The sequence below is a fragment of the Caenorhabditis elegans genome, chromosome III (genome assembly GCF_000002985.6).
Source record: "Caenorhabditis elegans chromosome III".
Lineage (NCBI taxonomy): Eukaryota > Metazoa > Nematoda > Chromadorea > Rhabditida > Rhabditidae > Caenorhabditis > Caenorhabditis elegans.
Window position 1 is genome coordinate 13,015,422 of NC_003281.10, and position 21,205 is coordinate 13,036,626.

Genomic DNA, 21,205 nt, shown 5'->3' on the forward strand with positions numbered 1-21,205 from the left:
TAATAGAGGCTGCAAGACTAATTTTCGATTGACCTGTAGGGGTGCGATATACTTATTCAATTCTACTTATAATATTTGCTTTCAAATAACATAAGTTTCATATAGAAATTTCACAAAATTTATTTTCTAAACTGCGCAAAGAACTGATCAAGTTCTTTGATCTAGCATAAATATTGCACCGAATTTTGAATTTTTGCGGATGCATAATATATTTTTTTTCTTTTAAACCGCATAACTTCCGTGATCCCCCAAGATGACAATCAGGCGAATGTTATTCACTTGGGTATAGTGTTATCACTAAACTGGTGAAAAAGGAAACTCGCATCCCTTGGTCAAGGAAGTCAATTCTCGATTCCAAGATTCCAAATGAAGGACACAACCAATCTTCGTGTCTTATGGTCGTTGAGACCTTCAATTTGGGTAAACAGGCCCAGCGGACATGAAGACTACTACTACTACTACCAGTGGCGAGAAATTCAATTTTTTGGAATCGGTAAAAACTGTTTTTGTGTTTTTGCAATGTGACTCTTGAGACTAACGGCTGTTATGGGAGGCAGAAAAGAGAGGAAGAGTGAAAGTAGTGAAGTGTAGAAGTGCGTGATTCGTTTTGAACATTTAATTTGATTTGACTTCAGGTTTTTCATGAAACGGAAACTATTCCGGCTGACAAAAAATGACAAAACCCTGCCCCCAGGCGGGATTGAACCGCCGACCTTCTGTTTACGAGACAGACGCTCTGCCACTGAGCTATACGGGCATGATTTTGGCTTCAGAAACTTGGTGTTAAGACGCAGGAGTCGAGAGAGGTAGAATAGTCAGACAAAAAGCATGGAAGGGGGGCTTGGCAAAAATGTAACATTTTTCGAACAAGCAATTTGCAAAAATTTTCTAGTTTCTTTTTAATTTGCACAAAAAATTATATCTCATAGCGAAAATTACAGTAATTCTTTAAATGACCACTGTGTGGATTTACGAGCTCGATTTTTGAATTTTTGACTTAAAATCATTCATTTATCAAAATAGAATATTAAAATTAAACAGAAAAATAACAAAATAATACTAAAAAAACTGAAGAAAATTTAATATCGCTGTCGCAATGGAAATTTATTTCAAAATCGAGTCCCCGTAAATCGACACCAGTGCTACAGTAGTCATTAAAAGAATTTTAAAGGATTACTGTAGTTTTCGCTACGAGATATTTTGCGCGCCAGAATTTTTTGTTCCCGTCCTATAACTACACTTAACTGGCCAAGTTTCAAAATCATGTCGAACAAAGTAACAAACTTTCAAAAGTTCGACCACAGAACTTCCCAATAAAAAACTTGTTTTTTGATCTCTACATAATAACAATCAGGCTAATTGTTCAGCTAACTGTGATGCCATTCCCAAGACGCGTTCTTCTCATCATGTGCTGCCCTTTTTCCAAAAAATAAAAAATACAAGAAAATATCATCAAATTCTGCTACAAATCACATCTGATCTACTATCTCTTCTACCACTCTGCCTTTTGACTTGTTTAGCAAATGAAGGTCAATTTAGAGCGAGAAAAGATTTGAAAAAGAAAATAAAACGGTAATTTTTTTTCGGATAGCATCGGGAATCAGAGACTATGTGGTTGTTCCGTGTGACGATCTACAAATTTTTCGAGAAATTTGAAATTTGGTAGAATAAGAGTAGTTGAATATTTGCCAGGGGTTATTTTTGCAATTTGCCGGTTTGCCGTTTTTGCCGGAAATTCTTATTTTCGGTAAATTGCCGATTTGCCGTTTGCCGGATATCAATTTGCCGGAAGTATTCAGAGGATTTTTTTACAAGACGGAAATACTTAAAACTGTGCCTTTTTGAAATTTTTTTGCAAAACCTTTTTCGGCACTTGCCGCTTTTCCTGCAAATTCGGCAAATCGGCAATTTGTTGGTTTGCCAATTTGCCGGAATTTCTCAATTCCGGCAATTTGCCGATTTGCCGGAAAAATAGTTTTTTTGGTCTTTCTGAAAAAATGAATTTCAAATTAATTTACTGCAATTACATAGATTTTTAAAATACATTTTGAAATAGGCCCCAAAATCTGGATTTTTCACCAAATTCGATTTTTTTTCAGGTATTTTATGTTTCTGGAAGATTTTTGGAAAATTTTACTTTTTGAAAAATTCTGAATTTTTTTTAGGTGAAAAGTATTCTGATTAAAAAAAAAATTAAAATTTATAAAAATAACACTATTCAAATTTTGACTGGAGATTTGCCAAATTAACAACAAAAACAATTTTTTAGTACATCTGTTCAAAATTTTTTTGAAAACTGTTCATTTTGTTTCAAAAAGTGGCACATACTGAGTTTTTGCCACTTTTTGAGAAAACTGTAGCACTCCTATGTATACTATATTTGAATATTAATATTTGAAACATAAGTATTTTGGGGTGGGCGGCGATTTCCGTTCGGCAATTTTTTTCCCACCAAAATCAACAAATCGGCAAATTGCAAGTTTGCCGATTTGCCGGAAATTGTCAATTCCGGCAATTGGCCGTTTGCCGAACATCAATTTGCCGGACGTTTTTTAGAAGAATTTTCTATAAGACGGAAACTGTAAAAAATAGATTTAGGAACATTTATAAGATGCATACAATTTTGCCGATTAAATTTGAAATTCTGAAATTTCCGAAAAAAATTTGCAAAACCACAATTTGTCGAAAACTTTCGGAAATTGCCGGTTTGCCGATTTACCGGAAATTTCAAATCCGGCACATTGCCGATTTGCCGATTTGCCGGAAATGTTTAATTTCGGCAGTATGCCGATTTTCCGGAAACTTCAATTCCGGTAATTTGCCGATTTGCCGGAAAAAATCGTTTGCCGCCAACCCCTGGCACACGGTACCTACTTGCCAAAAAAAGTCAACATATTACTGTAAAACACTTCTACCAAATGCAAAGGCCAAAAAATTTGGAGAGAAAAATCCCGAACCTTATTGGCACTCGATTTATTCGAAAACAGAAAACGGATGTTTTCTTTTAGAGATTCAAAGAACATAAAGATTTGCGTGCCATTTTCCAACTTGACAATAACAAATCCAAACGGTGGTCAAGGTTGATTTTTAAAAAGGTGTTCAGGAAAAAACAGGAAAAAGATTAGATGAATTAGTTAATAGGAAATTGACTTTTTTATTGTCGTCGTGCTAAAAACTTCCCTGTTTGGGAAAATGGAACATATATAGATATATCTTAGATGTACATTATTTTCCTATTTTCTATATATCCCAATCTATATAGGTATCTGTATTAATTTCCCCCAAAAAAAAAACGAAAACATCAACTGTTTCTACCTTTTCTATTTACTTCACCCCGTCTCCTCCCACACGATAGTTGCCACAATCCAAAGTGACCATGACTTTTTCTATTAAATGGGCGGAGAGGTTCTTCGCGCGACCTGAAATCACCGCCGAAATACCATTGCCGGAGATGGAGACGCAGGCGCCAACGGAATCGAGACCTAAAATGAAAATACCGTTTAGCAGGGAACCGAATGCTAACTAAACGGTTCTACCGGTGGGGTATAAAAGGACGGCGAAACGGATGGGAAAGGCAGTCAGGGAGACCAGCATCGAGATGGACATTGACGTGAGGCTCAAGGCTTACCGGCTTCTAGCCTTCTCGGCAGTCGCGTTCTGCGTTCTTTCCGTCGTTTCAGTAAGTCTAGCTTTTAATTTTTTATATTTAATATTTTTTTCTATAAATTTTATTATATGATTTTATAATAAAAAGGATTTTATTTACTTCACTTTTCTTGAAAAAGGTTGAAAAAATTCCAGGTATGCATCACCCTGCCGATGGTGTACAACTATGTCTCTGGAATGAGAGTTCGTCTAGTTCAGGAGGTAATATCATATATATCTTCCTATCCCTTTAATCCTGTTTTAAACCCTGTAAATTTAGGTCTCATTCTGCAAGCACTCTGCCAATGAGGTCTTCACTGAGGTCAACCATCTTCGTGCCAGCGCTACCAACAGCACCCGTAGCGCTCGTCACGCTGGATACGGAGGATACGCTCAGCCACAAGGAGGAGGTGGCGGTGGTGGAGGCCAATGCTCCACATGCTGCCGTCCAGGACCACCAGGAGCCGGCGGTACTCCAGGAAAGCCAGGACGTCCAGGAGCCCCAGGAGCATGGGGAATGCCAGGAAACCCAGGAAAGGGAGGAAGCGGACCATGCCACCCGGTTGTCCCAACTCCATGCAAACCATGCCCAGGAGGACGTCCAGGACCACCAGGACCACCAGGACGCCCAGGATCGGATGGACAGCCAGGAAGACCAGCTACTGGAGGAGGTGCCGCACCAAGACCAGGACCACCAGGACCAAAGGGACCACGTGGAGCCCCAGGAAACTCTGGAAGAGCCGGAGCACCAGGACAGCCAGGAAACGATGCTCACGGATACGGAGGAGGAGTCGGAGCCCCAGGACCAGCCGGACCACGCGGAGCCCCAGGACCAGCTGGACACCCAGGATCGTCGGGAGGTGGCCGTCCGGGACCAGCCGGACCAAAGGGAGCCCCAGGACAGCCAGGAAGACCGGGACCCGATGGACACCCAGGACAACCAGGACGTCCAGGACAATCCGGTGGATCCGGAAATCGTGGAGTGTGTCCAAAGTATTGCGCCATCGACGGAGGAGTCTTCTTCGAGGACGGAACCGTTCGCAGAAAGTAGAGAATCTTCGATGTTCATTGTGAATTTTGTATCACTGCCTTGCCTTTATTCACTTCAGGAATTTTATGTTTTACTTGTAATCTCAATAAAAATGAACTTTCAAATTAATAATAACAAACTAATTTTCTAGTTTTACATCAGATATCTGCTGAGCTTCTGCTCCTCTTCCGTCAAAATTAAATCAAATTGGCTGAGCAGCGGCCCAGTCAACTAGCGAAGTTAGGACATAGGTTTTCTTTTTTTTTTTTGTTGAAATGGGCAAATTGCCGGAATTGAAATTTCTGGCAAATTGGCAAATTGCCGGAATTGAACATTTGCCCAAATCTGCAAATTGCCGGAATTGAAATTTCTGGCAAATGGGCAAATCGCCAGAATTGAAATTTCCGCCAAATTGTGATTTTGCACTTTTTTCTGGAAATTTCAGAATTTCAATTTCAATCGGCAAATTTGTACGCATCCTATTTTGAAAAGTAAGCAAATTCTATGAAAATATCTAAAGAAAACGGGAAAAAAACTCAAAAAGACACTGTTTTTAGTGTTTCCGTTTTATAAAAAATGCCTCTAAACATTTCCGACAAATTTGATGATCCGGCAAACGACACACCGGCAATTTGCCGACGAAAAAAGTTGCCAAACGGCAATTGTTACTGGATCTTATAGTGATCAAATTTTGGAAAACTCAAGTACAGTCAGAAAAGCAGTCAGAACCCAGGGTCTATTAAAACATCTTTTACACATTGAAAAGTTACATATACTTGAAAAAAGGAGACATAGAGAAAAACTCAGATACTGTCTCTGACAATTTTTCTGCTTTGTGCCACTGAATGGTAAACAAGCTGAAAGGTATAAAAACTATTGCAATTTTTGACAGAATGGTATTTGAAATCAAGGATGATTATTCTACTGTTTGTGGTTTCCAGTGTAGTTGGAATTGTTAGGTTAGTTTTGTTTTTTTTTCAGATTTAGTATCGTAAATGGGGAAAACTTTAAATATCATTTTTTTAAACTTGAATCTACGAGAATGGCTAAATTTGAATTAAAAAGTATGTTCATTATAGTTGCTCTATTTATTTTTTGATAATTGGTACGTCTATCAAGCAGAAAATGTTTTTTTTTTTTAAGTTTTTAATATGTACTCCAGCGGTTCATCTACGTAAAATAATGTTCTATAAAATAAAAATAAAAGCGCGGCAATTTAAATTTTAATGGAATTGTTCTGACTTTGATAAGTATTGAGCTACGTGCCAGGGATGGGAGGCAAATCGGCAAATCGACCATTTGCCGAAAATGAAAATTTCCGGCAAATCGGCAAACCGGCAATTTTTCGACAAAAAAATTTGCCAAATGGCAATTGACGCCCACCCCTGATATTACGTTAATTCTTTAATAAAATTTCAAAACTTTTATTATAATCTTACAGTTACTATTTCTGGACATGGACCTATTGGAGACGTTGTGGAATTCCTGGCCCACAGGGTTACCCGTTCTTAGGATCAGCTTTAGATATGATGGATCACGAAAACCCTCCATTTTTACAACTTAAAAAATGGACAAGCCAATATGGAAAAGTTTATGGAATTACTGAAGGACTTTTGAGAACACTGGTGATCTCTGACACCAATTTGATACATGAGGTTTTTGTGAAACAATATGATAATTTTTATGGAAGAAATCTGAATCCAATTCAAGGTGATCCTAATAGAGAAAAGAGAGTGACCTTATTCTCAGCTCAAGGCCATCGGTGGAAGAGATTGAGGACTATTGCGAATCCCACGTTTTCCAGTAATAATTTGAGGTATTAAAACAATTTCCTCAAAATAAAAAATGCTAATTTCAGAAAAATACAAGTTACTGTAGAAGACAGTGCTCTCGAACTTTTGAGGCACATTGAGCAGCATACAGCAGGCGGGAAAGCTATTGACGTTTTGGAGTAAGTTTAGAGGTTTTTTGAATGACAGAAAGTAGACAGTAAAACTGTAAAAAACATTTTAAAAAGTTATATTTTTTTGTACGTATTTTTTTTTTAATTTAGCAAACCTCTTTAAAAATTAGATAATTATTTTCAAAATCCCGCGCAAATCACTTACTTAATTTTGACATTTTCGGGGTTTCCAGATAAATTAATTGGGTGGGATTTCCTCCGTAGTTTTATTTATTTAAAAAAAATTGATAATTTAAAAAAAAAGTAAAACATGGATAATTTTACTTGAATTTCTATTGTTTAAGGAAAACAAATATTTAATTTGCGCGGGAATTCAAAAATAAATATCTCCTTTTCTATTATTTTTTGAAATTATCTACGTTTTATATCATTTATTGAAGAAAAAGAAAAATAGGAAAACACAAAAATGTCAAAATTAGGTAATTAATTTGCGCGGGAGTTCAAAAATAATTAGCTCTTTTTTTTTTAATTTTAGCAAAATTGAACTTCATAAAAAAAATTCATTAAAAAGATTAATTAAAAAATTAAAAAAATAGAAACTTTAAAAAAATTGTTACAGTTATATTCGGCCATTACCGTCTATTTTCTGGCATTTAAAGCACAATTTTTCTTGACACACTTTTAAACAAACTAAAAAAAGTTGTAATCCTTTAACTAAAACTTTCAGATATTTCCAAGAATTCACAATGGACGTGATTGGACGCATAGCAATGGGACAACCAGACTCACTAATGTTCAAAAACCCATTACTACCTTGTGCTCGAGACGTTTTTGGCAAACCACGGACCGCTTTATTTCTATCTGGAATTTTATTCCCATGGATTGGTCCGATGATTCGAAAAGTTGTATTCTATTTCACAAATGTTTTTAATAATCCAGCAGCACAAATTATGTATCAAACTGCAAATGCGGTGGAGCAAAGGATTAAGCAAAGAATGGCTGAAGAGAAAGCTGGAATTGATCCAGGGGAGCCCCAAGATTTTATTGATTTGTTTTTGGACGCAAAATCGGATGACATGGAATTAGAGAATAATGAGGATTTTACAAAAGCCGGAGTGAAAGTCACTAGACAATTGACAAAAGATGAAGTTGTTGGACAGTGCTTTGTATTTTTAATTGCTGGATTCGATACAACAGCCTTATCACTATCATATTCTTCATTCCTCCTGGCAACTCACCCAAAAGCTCAGAAGAAATTACAAGAAGAAATTGATAGAGAATGTGCAGATCCAGAAGTTACATTCGATCAACTATCAAAGTTGAAGTATATGGAATGTGTTATAAAGGAGACGCTCAGAATGTATCCGCTGGGAGCTTTGTAAGTTTTAAATTCCAATAATTTTTTTTAGGCGCTCAAGCTTTTTTTCAGATGCTCAAGCTACTTTTTTAGATGCTCAAGCTATTTTTTTTAATGCTCAAGCTATTTTTTCTTGTATCTTGAAAATTAGTAATTTCCAGAGCAAATTCTCGCCGTTGTATGAGATCTACTAAAATTGGAAATTATGAAATTGAAAAAGGCGTCGACATTTTATGTGACACGTGGACACTTCACTATGACAAAAGTATTTGGGGAGAAGATGCTGAAGAGTTTAAGCCTGAAAGGTATGACTTTGAAGCTACTACTTATTAATTTAAAAATTTGTAAGATGGGAATCAGGAGACGAGCATTTCTATCAAAAAGGAGGATATATTCCATTTGGATTGGGACCTCGACAGTGTATCGGAATGAGATTGGCCTATATGGAGGAGAAGCTTCTTTTGTCACATATTCTCAGAAAGTATACATTGGAAGTTTGCAATAAGACCCAGATTCCGTTGAAGCTTATTGGTTCAAGAACTACACAACCGGAAAGTGTCTGGTTGAATTTGACGCCGAGGGATGATAATTGAATTACGGGTCTTTTGTACATATTAATTTTAGTATACTTTGTGAAATATTCTAAAATCTTTATCCTCCAAATTTTTTAGTATATAAAATGCTTCTTAAAAGTCTGTAGAACCAATTTTTAATTTTTTTTTAAACTGGGTTACAAAAATTTTTGTCTTAAGATAGAATGACTCAAACAAATTTCGATTTCAAAAATTAAAGCCAGCGTCTTTCAAAAAAGCAAATAGCGTCTCATTTACAATAACCAACACTGGAAGGAATACAGGAAGGGAGAGCACAACAGAGCAAGCGGGAAGACTGTAGGTCACACTAAACCGACAGAGGCCGCATAGATCAAACTGAAGATAAGACATATTGTGTGTAAAGGACCTCACAACAATTCTATAGAAATATGACTTCATCTACTGATTGGAAGTCCAAAATTTGCATCAGCAATCACAAAATTAATAATTCTGATCACAAATAGTCAGAAAAGAAGTCTCACTGAAACTCTACCCACAAACCAAAAAATTGATAGACAACTAGAAATTGGAGACTTAGACAGACCGGCAAATAACTTTTGTGACCAAATAGTGATTTGTGGGGAGTATGACGATAAGGTAGTAAACCAATAAGATGTATAAATAGGAAGAGAGTTTATTTGGTTTTGTAGACCATTCAAGTTTTGAGTTTAAAAAAATTGAAATGGCAATTATATTTCTTGCTATTTTAACTTCAATTATTGGAGTTTTAAGGTTAGTTATTGCAGTTTTTTGTATTTTAAAATTAAATCAAAACAAAAACTTTGCAGCTTTTACCTCTGGACATGGAGTTACTGGAAGCGTCGTGGAATAGCTGGACCATCTGGCTATCCAATTCTGGGAAGCGCTTTGGAAATGTTGAGCTCAGAAAATCCACCATATCTCCAACTGAAAGAGTGGACAAAGCAATATGGAAAGGTTTATGGAATAACTGAAGGACTCTCAAGAACACTAGTGATTTCGGATCCTGATTTGGTGCAGGAAGTGTTTGTGAAACAATATGACAATTTCTTTGGGAGAAAGCTGAATCCAATTCAAGGAGATCCGAATAAGGACAAGAGGGTCAACTTGTTCTCGTCTCAAGGTCATCGATGGAAGCGGCTGAGAACTATTTCGAGCCCAACTTTTTCTAATAATAGTTTGAGGTGAGTTTCTATACTTGATATTAGGCCCGAGTCTACAAAATGCAATTTTAAAAGTTTCCTAACTTTCAAAAAAAGTTACCAAAATGGATGTGTTATGAACTAAAAGATTTAGAAAAATATTTTTTTTAGTATTTGGATTTTTTAAATTTCAGTTGGAAAAACAGACGGATTAAATTTATATTTCGTTTAAAATCAGATTAAATTAATACTTTGATACGATTTGATTTTGAGGTATAATTTTTCAAAATTACATAAATTTGTACATAGAACAACTATTTTTCGTTTATCTGTACATATAGATAGAATTACACTCACTACCAAATAAATATCGTAGAGTACTAAAATGACCAAATAAAATAGTAAGACTTTTCAAAAAAACTTTTGATACTTTTTTATTGACTGTCATAATTTTGAAAGTCTGCAAAAATACATTTAAATTGTTTGTATTTAATTATTATAGGTGTTTCCACCTGTAACAATGATCGAGATTAATACAAAACCCATGATTGAAAAATTTTGAAATTATGTATATTTTTTCGGGCGCTTTCGACTATAATAAATGTATCTAAAGTCCAAACTCCCACTGAACTATTTTTGAATAAATGTATGAATTTTCAAAAAAAAAAAGCCCATTAGCTTGGAATGCCAGTGTTTCATTAAAAATTAATCTATATATAGACTATAGTCAGCGTTTTTTTTTTTAATTTTCAGAAAACTGAAAACAACCGTCGAAGAATGCGCCGTGGAACTATTGAGACACATCGAGCAACACACTGATGGCGGGCAACCAATTGATTTATTGGAGTAAGTATCAAAAATAGAACTGATTTTATACAATGTTGGGCATTTTCAGTTTCTATCAAGAATTCACTCTCGACGTAATTGGACGTATTGCAATGGGACAAACCGATTCTCAAATGTTCAAAAACCCGTTGCTCCCATATGTCAGGGCAGTATTTGGAGAACCACGAAAAGGGCTTTTCCTCTCCGGATCACTTGCTCCATGGATTGGACCGATTCTCCGAATGGTTATGTTTTCATTGCCGAATATAGTGAAGAATCCAGCGGTACACGTGATTCGTCATACTTCAAATGCAGTGGAACAAAGGGTTAAACTGAGAATGGCCGATGAGAAAGCTGGAATTGATCCAGGAGAGCCCCAAGATTTTATCGATTTGTTTTTGGACGCAAAATCGGATGACGTAGAATTAGAGAATAATGAGGATTTTACAAAAGCCGGAGTGAAAGTCACTAGACAATTGACGACTGAGGAAATTGTTGGGCAGTGCTTTGTATTTTTAATTGCTGGATTCGATACAACAGCCTTATCACTATCATATTCTTCATTCCTCCTGGCAACTCACCCAAAGGTTCAGAAGAAATTACAAGAAGAAATTGATAGAGAATGTGCAGATCCAGAAGTTACATTCGATCAACTATCAAAGTTGAAGTATATGGAATGTGTTATAAAGGAGACGCTCAGAATGTATCCGCTGGGAGCTTTGTAAGTTTGAAATTCCAATAATTAGGGTTTGAAAAACTAATTTAACTAACTTTTATAGAGCAAATTCTCGATGTTGTATGAGAGCTACTAAAATTGGAAATTACGAAATCGATGAAGGCACAAATATTCTTTGCGACACATGGACACTTCATTCGGATAAGAGTATTTGGGGAGAGGATGCTGAAGAGTTTAAGCCTGAAAGGTAGGTCTAATTTAGGATAGTGCCAGGGTACCGTAGCAATACTTGGGGGATGCTATAGGATTTCTGTAGTTTAGAAAAAAACACATTTTGTTTTTTGATAGAATAGTGACTTGGGGGTACTGTAGGAGAACTATAGGATTACTGTAATTCTGGAATAAAAACAAGGTTTTGGTCTTTCAAAGAGATTAATATTTTGCAGTTTGAGAATAAATGTTTGGATGAAAAGAGAATGTAAAATCCAGGAAAAAACACAGTTTTGCTCAAACTCACTACTACTACCCTCTGCTAGAGCATATTAGAATCAGGGGTGCGCAGCAATTGCCGTTCGGCAATCGAATTTTCGGCAATTTCGGCAATTGCAAAAATTGCCCATTGCCGCGCAGCCCTGTGCTGGGGTACTGTAGAACTACTGTAGTTTTGAAAAAAACACACACTTTTTGTCGTTTGAATGAATAGTGACTTGAGGTACTGTAGTGGTATTGTAGGAGTACTGTAGGATTACTGTAGTTTTTGAAGAAAAATTGAATTTTGAAGATTTAGTGGCTTGAAGGAAAACTCTATACGAAGGCCAGCTTTGAACTTTTTGAGATAATTCATGGGAAAATTAAATTCAAATATCTTCTAATTCCGTTTTGCAACAAAATGCTTCACGAAAGAAGATTATAACTTTCTGAAAATTACTTCTTGAAATTCTGAAATTTCTAGTCGATATGAGGATGTTTAGAACATTTTCTAAAAATTAATAATAAAATTGGCTCTAAAATTGTTTTTCATAAATAAACTGCAAAATCAAAATAAAAAACCATATAATCATAAACTTGAATTGTTCACTAATTCTTATGTACCAATGTTTTAAAAAAAGTAATTTTAGATGGGAATCAGGAGATGAGCATTTCTATCAAAAAGGAGGATATATTCCATTTGGATTGGGACCTCGACAGTGTATCGGAATGAGATTGGCCTATATGGAGGAGAAGCTTCTTTTGTCACATATTCTCAGAAAGTATACATTGGAAGTTTGCAATAAGACCCAGATTCCGTTGAAGCTTATTGGTTCAAGAACTACACAACCGGAAAGTGTCTGGTTGAATTTGACGCCGAGGGATGATAATTGAATTATTATGGGTCATTTTTGATATTGTAAATGTTTATAATTGATATCCAAATCCAATATATTGGATATAAATTATTTGTTCTCATGACAGTCTTAATTTATAGAAAAAACGGGAAAAAAAATTTCAAAATGGCAAATCAGCAAACCGGCAATTTTACTTGTCAAACGGCAATTGCCGCCCACCCTGTTTCGGCAAACGACAAATCGGCAAATCGGCAAACCGGCAAGTCGGCAAATTGCCGGAATTGAAAATCCGGCAAGTCGGCAGTTTGCCGAAAGCCTCTTGAAAGTCTTGATTTCAAATATACATTTCTGTTCAAAAATTACAATTTTTATAGATTTAGAATCTTACAAATCTTCATTATGGAAACATTTTTCCTAGGCATGTAGGCAAAAATGCCTAGCCGCCTTTAATGTGGCTTACGCTTGCCTGACAAAATGACGCGCGCCGCTGGAAATCTTTATCGTACGAATAAAATACAAAACTAGTAGATCTCTTATTTCCAAATCTCAATTTTCCGTGTTTTTCTCAGCAACCGGCTTCACCGCAAATGATTGTCTTCTCATTTCCTGATTCTCAGCCATTAGCTTCATCACATGCTTCTTGACATCATCTGAATCCATTGAGCCTCCATCTTCCAGCCATTTCTGCACCTGACACGTCGACTCATCCGGCTCCACGAGCAAATCCAACGTTCTCGCGTCTTGCCAATTGCTCTCGTCTTCTTCGTCGCCGGTAGCTTCTTGTCTGAAAATTTCAATATTTCCTGGGACAAGCTACCAATATCCTTACCCCATCATAAATGCATCGGCAACTTCCGTCACAAAATCCACTCTCCGTTTCATTTTTCCCAAGTTTTTAATAGTCTTTCTGGTGTCCTCATCTTCAGATTCAAATCCAACGTGCATAGCAGTGCCGACTTTATTTTTCACCGAGATGACACTTTCAGACGACTTGCTTTTTCCGATTTTCTGGAAAAAAAAAATTTTCTTCAAAAAATTGATCCAATTTACAAACTGATCATTTGAAATTAGTGCCAAAATATAGAAAATCACTTGATTTTTCTAAAAAAATTACATTTATTTCAGCTGAAACATCTGAGAAAATGCTGCATTTTCTCAGATGTTTCAGCTGAAATAAATGTGCTTTTCCATATTTTTACACTAAATTTAAATGACAGTGGCCCGGGGACGAGGTTTACAACCTTCACGGCCACCTCTTCCATTTGCAGAATTTCTGCTCCAAACTCACAATTTGTGGCTTCAAATTAATCTGCGGTTTCAGTTGAAAAGCCCATCCCATGACTTTATCCAACGTGGCAATTCCAAAAGTCCATTTGGAAATCGATTGAAAAACGAAGAAATATGTCATATAAACGGCAGCTTTCTCCTTCAATGAGCCCGTTATCGGAGCGATTCCGGAGCCTTTCGTCTTGAATTTCTTGAGAACTTCTAGAGAAACAGCGAAAACTAGAATATATGCCAGGTAGAGATGAAAGAGGAGGTATGCAGTGATACAATCAACTGGGTATTGGATTGAAATCGGGATGATCACACGGATATACGATGTGTATATTGAGTAGAACTCGGAGAATCGGATTCCTGAAAATTTGAGCAATTTGTTTTGCCATTTCTTGCCAAGTGACTTACCATTTGACAACGCTTTTGTACACTTGACAGTCACTTCTTTCCCAGTATTCCATAGAGATCGAGCCTTGAACTGAACATCCATTTTTGTGATTGATTTTGGAGATTATAATTTGTAAGGAATAAATTATTTTTCAAAGAATCTAGACGCCACGTGAATTTATTTTCAAGATTTTTCCAGGGGTTTAATTTATTTTCAAGGGTCACGATAATTTATTTTTTAGAAACAATCAAGGATAATATTGTTATTTTTTACGTGAAAATAGCATATAATTGATGTTTCCTGCTAAAAAATAAGAAACAATATTGTTTTTTTTTTGGTTTTTTTGTTGGTAATGACCAAATAACATAGTGAAAAAATTTTAAAAAAATTTCTAGATTTTATATGATTTTTGAAAATTGGAGAAATCTAATTTTTTGCGATTTTATTGGAAACCGTATATCGAAAAAAATTTCATTCGAATTTTATGCTCTACAACAGGGATGGATAAATCCGGCAAATTGTCGGAATTTTTGACTTCTGGAACATTGCCGATTTTCCGCCTTGCCGGAAATTTTGATTTTTGGAAAATTGCCGATTTGCCGATTTGCCGGAAATATTGATCTTTGACAAATTTCCGCCTTGCCGATTTGCCGGAAATATTGATTTTCGGAAAATTGCTGATTTGCCGGAAATATTGATTTTTTTGGAAAATTGCCGATTTGCCGGAAATTTTGATTTTCTGAAAATTGCCGATTTGCCATAAATTTTTATTTTCGGAAAATTGCCGATTTGCCGGAAATTTTTATTTTAGGAAAATTGCCGACTTGCCGGAATTTCAATTTCGACAATTTGTCGTTTTGCCGAATTGCCGGTAATTTTAATTTTCGGAAAGTTGCCAATTTGCCAATATGCCGGAAATTTTGATTTTCAGAAAATTGTCGTTTTGCCGAAAATTTAGATTTTCGGAAATTTAATGCAGTCGCCTTTTTCCGGCAAATCGGCAAAAATTTTGATTTTCAGAAAATTGCCATTTTGCCGAAAATTGCCGATTCGCCGGAAATTTCAATTCCGGAAAATTGCCGACTTGACGGAAAAATTGTTTGCCGCTGGCCCCCGGTCTACAGTACACATTCCTCTTTTTTGCGTCATCTCAACTATTAAAATCTGATGCCGAACAAAGCATCCACACTCTCTGCATGCACAAAAAATCCATTCAAATGCATATGAATCATGGGAATACGGTGAACTGATAGAGTGTGATAAAGTGAGAGAGCTGCAGAGATTTAATGTATTCGGCTCGCCTCTTCGCCCATCACACCAACGAATCATTCGGTCTTCAAGGCTACCTCGGACATGGTTGGCCCAACATTTTCTTTTATATTTTGCTAATTTTCTATTTGAATTTTAAATAATAAAAATAATAAATATTAAAAATAATTTGCTTCGAGGATGTGAACCCTTAAGAATGTAAGTGTTTTAGTTAATGAAATTTTATGAAATTTAAAAACATAAATTTTCAGTTCAAAATGCTTCAGCTTCCTGATGCACGCAGTATGCGACAGTGCCAGTTTCTGCGTTGGGATCGTCTGAAAAGTGTAAGAGGTAAGATTCATGACAGTGTCAGATTCACGAATAATTAAATTTTACAGTGAGTACAAAAACGGAGGGTGTGGGTGGCTGAATGATAATATTGGTAACAAGTTTCGGCATGGTTTTCCGTGAATCTGAAGGTAAGAGCTTTTTTCAAAATGAATATTGGTTTCTTATAACTCTCGCGCTTACTTGTTGATTTGAAAGTTTCAAAGCTGCAATTTTTGAGGCCAGCCACATCGGAATTCAGGTCCATAGATAGCCACATCGGTCAACCGCTATTGCCCGCTAGCGCCCGCCAAATTTGCGTAACTCGCATTTTTGATTTTCTGTGAAATTAAATCAAGCTTGTAGGTGCTCAGGTAGGCGCATATTTGCCTACGTTCGTGGATTACTCTAGACGAACCAATGATCTCAAATTTCAGCAAAAGCTTCGGCTATGGCCGCAGGAACAGAAATAAGGATTGGTGAGCTTCACTCAGTACGGAATAGGACTAGCTTTTGCTTCGGCATCGTCTTCGTTAAAATCCAGAGGTAAGAATTTTGATAAACTAGAATAAATTTTATACCTTTTCCTTTTTTTTCAGCACTTCAACGTGGGAAGTACGAACAAGTACGAACCCCCAACTGAACTCCAATAATTTTTGAATTTTTATATTTCTCTATTAAATTATGGTATGTTTTCTGTAATGTAAATAATTTTTTTAAAATTAGTTCCTATTATATTTAAAATTCAAAACAATTATAGTAGTACATCAAAATTTTGTAAAAACAAGCCCGTAACCTACGGTAGACAAGAAAAAGCGGAAATAGCTGGTGACAGCGAGCCTACATGCCTACATGCCTACATGCCTACATGCCTACGTGCCTACATTAGAGAGACGTGAAAAATAATTGGCCCTTAAATTAAATAAATTTAAATATTTTTCAGTTATAGCGTCAAGATGTGGTTTCACAGGACCAATATTATCTGGATTCTTATCTCGTTTTCTTGTATGACGTCATGCCATTCTACCAATCAAACAGTTACCGCTGGTGCAGGAAGCTCTTCTCCTGGTAAGAAATCGCCTGCTACCGCCCGCTACCGCCCGCTACCACCCGCTACCGCCCGCTACCGCCCACTACCGCCCGCTACCACCTGCTACCGCCCGCTACCGCCCGCTACCGCCCGCTACCGCCCGCTACCGCCCGATACCGCCCGCTACCGCCCGCTACCGCCCGCTACCGCCCGCTACCGCCCGCTACCGTCCGCTATCTCCCGTACGTTCGGTATGTCCGATACCGCCCGTGTCGCATGTTACCGCCCATACCGCCCGCTACCACCTGTTACCGCCCGCTACCGCCCGCTACCGCCCGCTACCGCCCGCTGTCGCATGTTACCGCCCATTACCGCCCGTTACCACCCACTACCGCCCGCTACCACCTGCTACCGCCCGCTATCGCCCGCTACCGTCCGCTACCTCCCGCTACCGCTCCGTTATGTCCGCTACCGCCCGCTACCGCCCAGTACCACCGTTACCGCCCGCTACCACCGCTACCGCCCGCTACCGCCCGCTACCACCCGCTACCGCCGCTACCGCCCGCTACCACCGCTACCGCCCGCTACCGTCCGCTACCAACCGCTACCGCTCCGTTATGCCCGCTACCGCCCGCTACCAACCGCTACCGCTCCGTTATGCCCGCTACCGCCCGCTGTCGCATGCTACCGCCCACTACCGCCCGCTATCGCCCGCCATTGCTTTCTCAATTCAAAACTAAACGAAATTCCTTTTTAGTGGATAAACTTGCTGATATTGTTACCAAGATGCAATCACTCGCTCGCCTAGTTAACGGAATCTCCTTGGAAATTGGATTCATCGATGGATCCATCCCATCTGACGACGCAATTGCTGAACTCCTCTACACAGATCCTTCCAAGCTTCAGGAGATGATGTCTGTGAATTCCAGTGTGGCAAATCGTATAACTAATGGCTTTGACACTATTTATTCCGACATATCCAGCGCTCCAGACAATGTTAAAATTATGGAAAAACGGTTGGCGGTCCTGGAGGACATTAGTCTAATCCTCGACACTGTTAGCCTTGAGAAAGTAGACAGCAAAGACTATGGAACAAAACTTCGCGACGTTGGAGAGTTTGTGAATAAATTTACCCAGATCCATGAGAAATATTGGACGGAGATGAAGAAATATCTTGATGACATGCACCGAATCTTCACTCACCTTGTGACAGATTCTCCGACTGACTCAGAAATTGAACAAACGGTAGAGTCGTTTCCAGACTATGTCAAGACATTTGAGAATGTGCAAAAAGCAGTGCCATACTTTGAGCAAGTTGTTACAGTTTTACGGAGAGCCAAGGAGATTGATAATATGTTCCTGGTTTTTCGACCATTGATATTTGAAAGTCAGCTCCGTTCTCAGCTTGCATCTACTGGAAAATACGACCAGGAATCTATAGATCTTCTGGGTAAGCTGTTCGAAGACGTTCTAGAGTTTTCTCAAGACTCAAAGTCTTTTCTGGAAAATCTTGAATCCATCGAAAATCTGATTTGGAGTAAGGCTACTACAACAAACTTACCAGTTCAACTTATGATTGGATTCACTGAAGGATCAAAAGATATTGAGCTGCTTCAAGAATCTTCTGGAAGCATTTTAAATTCTTCAAGAGTATCTAGTAGCCTTGAAACGGCATTTAAATCCTTCGGCAGTTTTGGAAAGGATATTTCTAATTTTGAATCGTCATGGAAATCCACGCTCAAAAGAGCAAATCAAAGCTCACTTGATGAAATGAAAAATATGCTAAAAATAATGTCTTCGTTATCGTATTTTAAAAGTGTCTCCGCTCACCTGGAAGCAATCACAAAATGTGATGCATCTGGGAGTTCCTCAACAGAAAGTCTGACTGAGTTACCTGTGATTTACGCCAATATGAAATTTTTGGATCAAGGATTGAAAATGCAAAGTAGTTTTGATTACATTAATCAATTCAAAGATCTTTCCTTATTGATCACACGTTTTACAATTGGTCCGGAAAAGGATAAAATACAGGAAGCAAGGAGTGTTATTGCATGGTTCAATGTACAGAATGCAAACAGAATACAGAACGCAAGGAAATTTGTGAGCGATTTTGAAAAATTGCAAACTTCGATGACAAAATTGGGCGATCTTCTCAAAATTGTTGGGGAGTCATTTTCTAAAATCGAAGGCTATCAAAAAATGATAACTGATCCAAAGCATTTGAGCTTTTACCAGTGCTTAACAGCAGCTAAAGATAAAGAAGGAGGCGTTAGGGCATTGCTTGAAAATTTTGCAGTATTCAGAGCAATTCCTAGTTCAACTATTGCTAATACAAAATTAGTTGTAGACGGTATCACTGATTCTCAGCACAAGCTTCAAGCACTTCGTTCGATGGCTTTGAAAATGAAGAGTGTTGATGGAAGAGAAGCATTGGCTTTGAAAACTTCATTTCCGGATTCTCAAAAAATTGCATTTGATTTGGGATTGGCTGTACTTGGAGTCTCAACCATCAAGAAAGTTATAGACAATCGAAGTGAATTGGCACCTCTGACGAAAGAATTGAAAGATATTGAAGAAGCAGCCGGGAACTCTACAGAAGATATTTCAACGTTGCAAGATCTCAAATCTTCTGTTATCTCGATGTTCAAAGGAATTGATGATTTTCTTTCATCTGACTTTTCTAGCGATGGAAAGATCTTTGAGGAAGCTGCCAAGATACCTGGAATCGCAGGTTTTAATTACAAATCATTGAAGGCTGCTGTAGAAGCAGTTGATACGACTGGCAAGTTTTCCGGAATTGTCAATGCCCTGGAGGTTATTACAAATTTGGACTTGGACTTTGAAAAGTATGATATTAAATCAGCTTCTTCTTCACTGAAAGCACTGGATGCGTTTTTCAATAAATACGAAGCAACCTTATTTCCACCAACTACTACGATTCCTCCAGCTACACCTCTATCATCACCTGCTCCTTCAAATCAATCTCCGCCATCTCAACCTCAACCAGGACCCCGAGGATCCTCGCCACCAGCACCGTCGGCACCTTCGGCACCTGAAACTGATACGAATAGTCTTGCATTGGTCGACTTAACCGATTCACCTGCTGATCCGACCCCGGAAGTCTCGGGATTCATGTGGTTCATTTTGTGAGTTTTTTTTTTTAATTTGGGAGCTGGGACTCCTTCAACAAGAGTTATCATTGGGGCGCGCTTGCTAACCTTTACGTTTTCTACTACTGCAAATCAGTTTTTAAAGTGAACTTTTGGATACTACGGAGCATATTCAGAGTTTTCAGGCAAAACGGAAAGTGCAACGCGTTTGGGAGATTTTCAATCAAAAAATTTAGTACGGAAAACGCTCAGCAGCAAATTCAGGTAGTGCGCATTTTTTGAAGCGAAAATTGAAATTTTCTAGACTTTCCATTATTTTTTCCTATTTTTTAGTAAAAAATTTGAATTCCTCGCGCAATTTTACATTCAAACATTGTTTTTCTGGGATTATAGCTTGATGTTTTAATTTCCCGGGGTACGGTAGCCCCAAAAATACGCAAACACCGAGAGGCTCACGACAAAATGCACATTTTTTTCTATTCGTGGCGTTAGCGGTCTGAAAATTGAGTCCCGGGGACAGAAAGTGATGAAACACTCTAAAATCGACTCAGCTCTTGAATTTTCTCGAAATTTGGATCTGAAAAAATCCTTTTTTTTCAGAAAATTCGCGAAAAATCTCGAAAAAGTCGAAAACACCCTCGAAAAATTTTAAATTTAGTGCAATTTTTGAGTTCGCAACGAAATTTCGCTTGGACAAACTTTTAGCCGAAAAATTTGATTTTCGGTGTACTGTAACCTCAAGTGTACGCAAACACTGCGGATCTTACGACAAAATGCACATTTTTCCTTTTTTTTTGAGGCCAGTGGTCTGAAAAATTACCCCCCGGGGTAGAAAACTACGGGAAATATGAAAATCGACTTTAAAATAATTTTCCAGGATATCATATATTTTATTCTTTGTGATGGGCACTGCTGGTACCGTGTTTTTCGTGAAGCGGTTCTTGAAGACGGGTCAAAATGTGAAGCCAAAAACTCCAAAGAAGAAGATCAATGGAAACTCTAGTGCAAAGGACGATGTTACAAGTCATCATAATTCCGACCCGCTGAGAAGTGCAAGAAGCTGAAAATTCCAATTATTGAACTGTAAAATGTTATGTCTCTGAAAATGAATGATGATTTTGCCCGGTTTTTCAGAATTAAAATATATTTTTAATGGAAAATTTCGATAGTTTTGGTCAATTTTGATCAAGGTTTTTTATAATTGCTCAAACTGGGGTTTTCATGGTAGGCAGGCGCAGTTTCACCTGCCTGGAACCTGCCTTCCTTGCGCCGGCCTTTTGCCTCTATGCATTTTGACATGAATTTACAAATTTTTAAAGTTTTCATTTTTATCAATTCTCATCAAT

At 37.6% G+C, this 21,205-nt stretch overlaps 6 protein-coding genes and 2 non-coding genes across 9 annotated transcripts; 6 read left to right on the forward strand and 2 right to left on the reverse strand.

Annotated features, from left to right (window-relative positions):
- Positions 1–685: 685 nt before the first annotated feature.
- On the reverse strand, positions 686–757 carry F14F7.t1. Its single transcript has one exon. It is a non-coding gene; the product is annotated as a tRNA-Thr (tRNA).
- On the forward strand, positions 686–758 carry F14F7.6. The gene has a single exon (NR_052817.1). It is a non-coding gene; the product is annotated as an Unclassified non-coding RNA F14F7.6 (non-coding RNA).
- A 2,828-nt stretch (positions 759–3,586) lies between these two features.
- On the forward strand, positions 3,587–4,805 carry col-98 (Nematode cuticle collagen N-terminal domain-containing protein). Its single transcript, NM_067302.6, has 3 exons — positions 3,587–3,679; positions 3,802–3,867; positions 3,926–4,805. The coding sequence occupies exons 1-3, from the start codon at positions 3,599–3,601 to the stop codon at positions 4,694–4,696; spliced, it is 918 nt and encodes a 305-aa protein (NP_499703.1). The 5' UTR covers positions 3,587–3,598; the 3' UTR covers positions 4,697–4,805.
- Positions 4,806–5,584: 779 nt separating this feature from the next.
- On the forward strand, positions 5,585–8,624 carry cyp-13A11 (Cytochrome P450). The gene is made up of 6 exons (NM_067303.2): positions 5,585–5,634; positions 6,117–6,491; positions 6,534–6,626; positions 7,306–7,956; positions 8,097–8,240; positions 8,285–8,624. The coding sequence occupies exons 1-6, from the start codon at positions 5,588–5,590 to the stop codon at positions 8,526–8,528; spliced, it is 1,554 nt and encodes a 517-aa protein (NP_499704.1). The 5' UTR covers positions 5,585–5,587; the 3' UTR covers positions 8,529–8,624.
- A 501-nt stretch (positions 8,625–9,125) lies between these two features.
- cyp-13A12 (Cytochrome P450) lies at positions 9,126–12,596 on the forward strand. Its single transcript, NM_067304.5, has 6 exons — positions 9,126–9,260; positions 9,317–9,691; positions 10,403–10,495; positions 10,545–11,195; positions 11,254–11,397; positions 12,269–12,596. The coding sequence occupies exons 1-6, from the start codon at positions 9,211–9,213 to the stop codon at positions 12,510–12,512; spliced, it is 1,557 nt and encodes a 518-aa protein (NP_499705.1). The 5' UTR covers positions 9,126–9,210; the 3' UTR covers positions 12,513–12,596.
- A 362-nt stretch (positions 12,597–12,958) lies between these two features.
- On the reverse strand, positions 12,959–14,287 carry F14F7.4 (uncharacterized protein). The gene is made up of 4 exons (NM_067305.4): positions 14,162–14,287; positions 13,764–14,113; positions 13,305–13,483; positions 12,959–13,259 (listed from the first exon to the last, which is right to left on the reverse strand). Exons 1-4 carry the CDS (start codon positions 14,241–14,243, stop codon positions 13,022–13,024), a joined length of 849 nt encoding a protein of 282 aa, NP_499706.1. The 5' UTR covers positions 14,244–14,287; the 3' UTR covers positions 12,959–13,021.
- A 1,195-nt stretch (positions 14,288–15,482) lies between these two features.
- Positions 15,483–16,437, forward strand: F14F7.7 (uncharacterized protein). Its single transcript, NM_001268257.4, has 5 exons — positions 15,483–15,608; positions 15,662–15,743; positions 15,791–15,871; positions 16,157–16,265; positions 16,319–16,437. Exons 3-5 carry the CDS (start codon positions 15,850–15,852, stop codon positions 16,377–16,379), a joined length of 192 nt encoding a protein of 63 aa, NP_001255186.1. The 5' UTR covers positions 15,483–15,608; positions 15,662–15,743; positions 15,791–15,849; the 3' UTR covers positions 16,380–16,437.
- A 142-nt stretch (positions 16,438–16,579) lies between these two features.
- F14F7.5 (uncharacterized protein) lies at positions 16,580–20,987 on the forward strand (the record flags this gene model as incomplete). Of its 2 annotated transcripts, NM_001306694.2 has the most annotated exons (5): positions 16,580–16,614; positions 16,663–16,787; positions 17,507–19,895; positions 20,045–20,123; positions 20,737–20,987. In NM_001306694.2, 5 exons carry the CDS (start codon positions 16,580–16,582, stop codon positions 20,860–20,862), a joined length of 2,754 nt encoding a protein of 917 aa, NP_001293623.1. In that variant the 3' UTR covers positions 20,863–20,987. The 2 variants fall into 2 exon arrangements, with proteins under 2 accessions (NP_001293623.1, NP_001293624.1); NM_001306695.2 differs by lacking the exon at positions 20,045–20,123.
- Between the last annotated feature and the right edge of the window lie 218 nt (positions 20,988–21,205).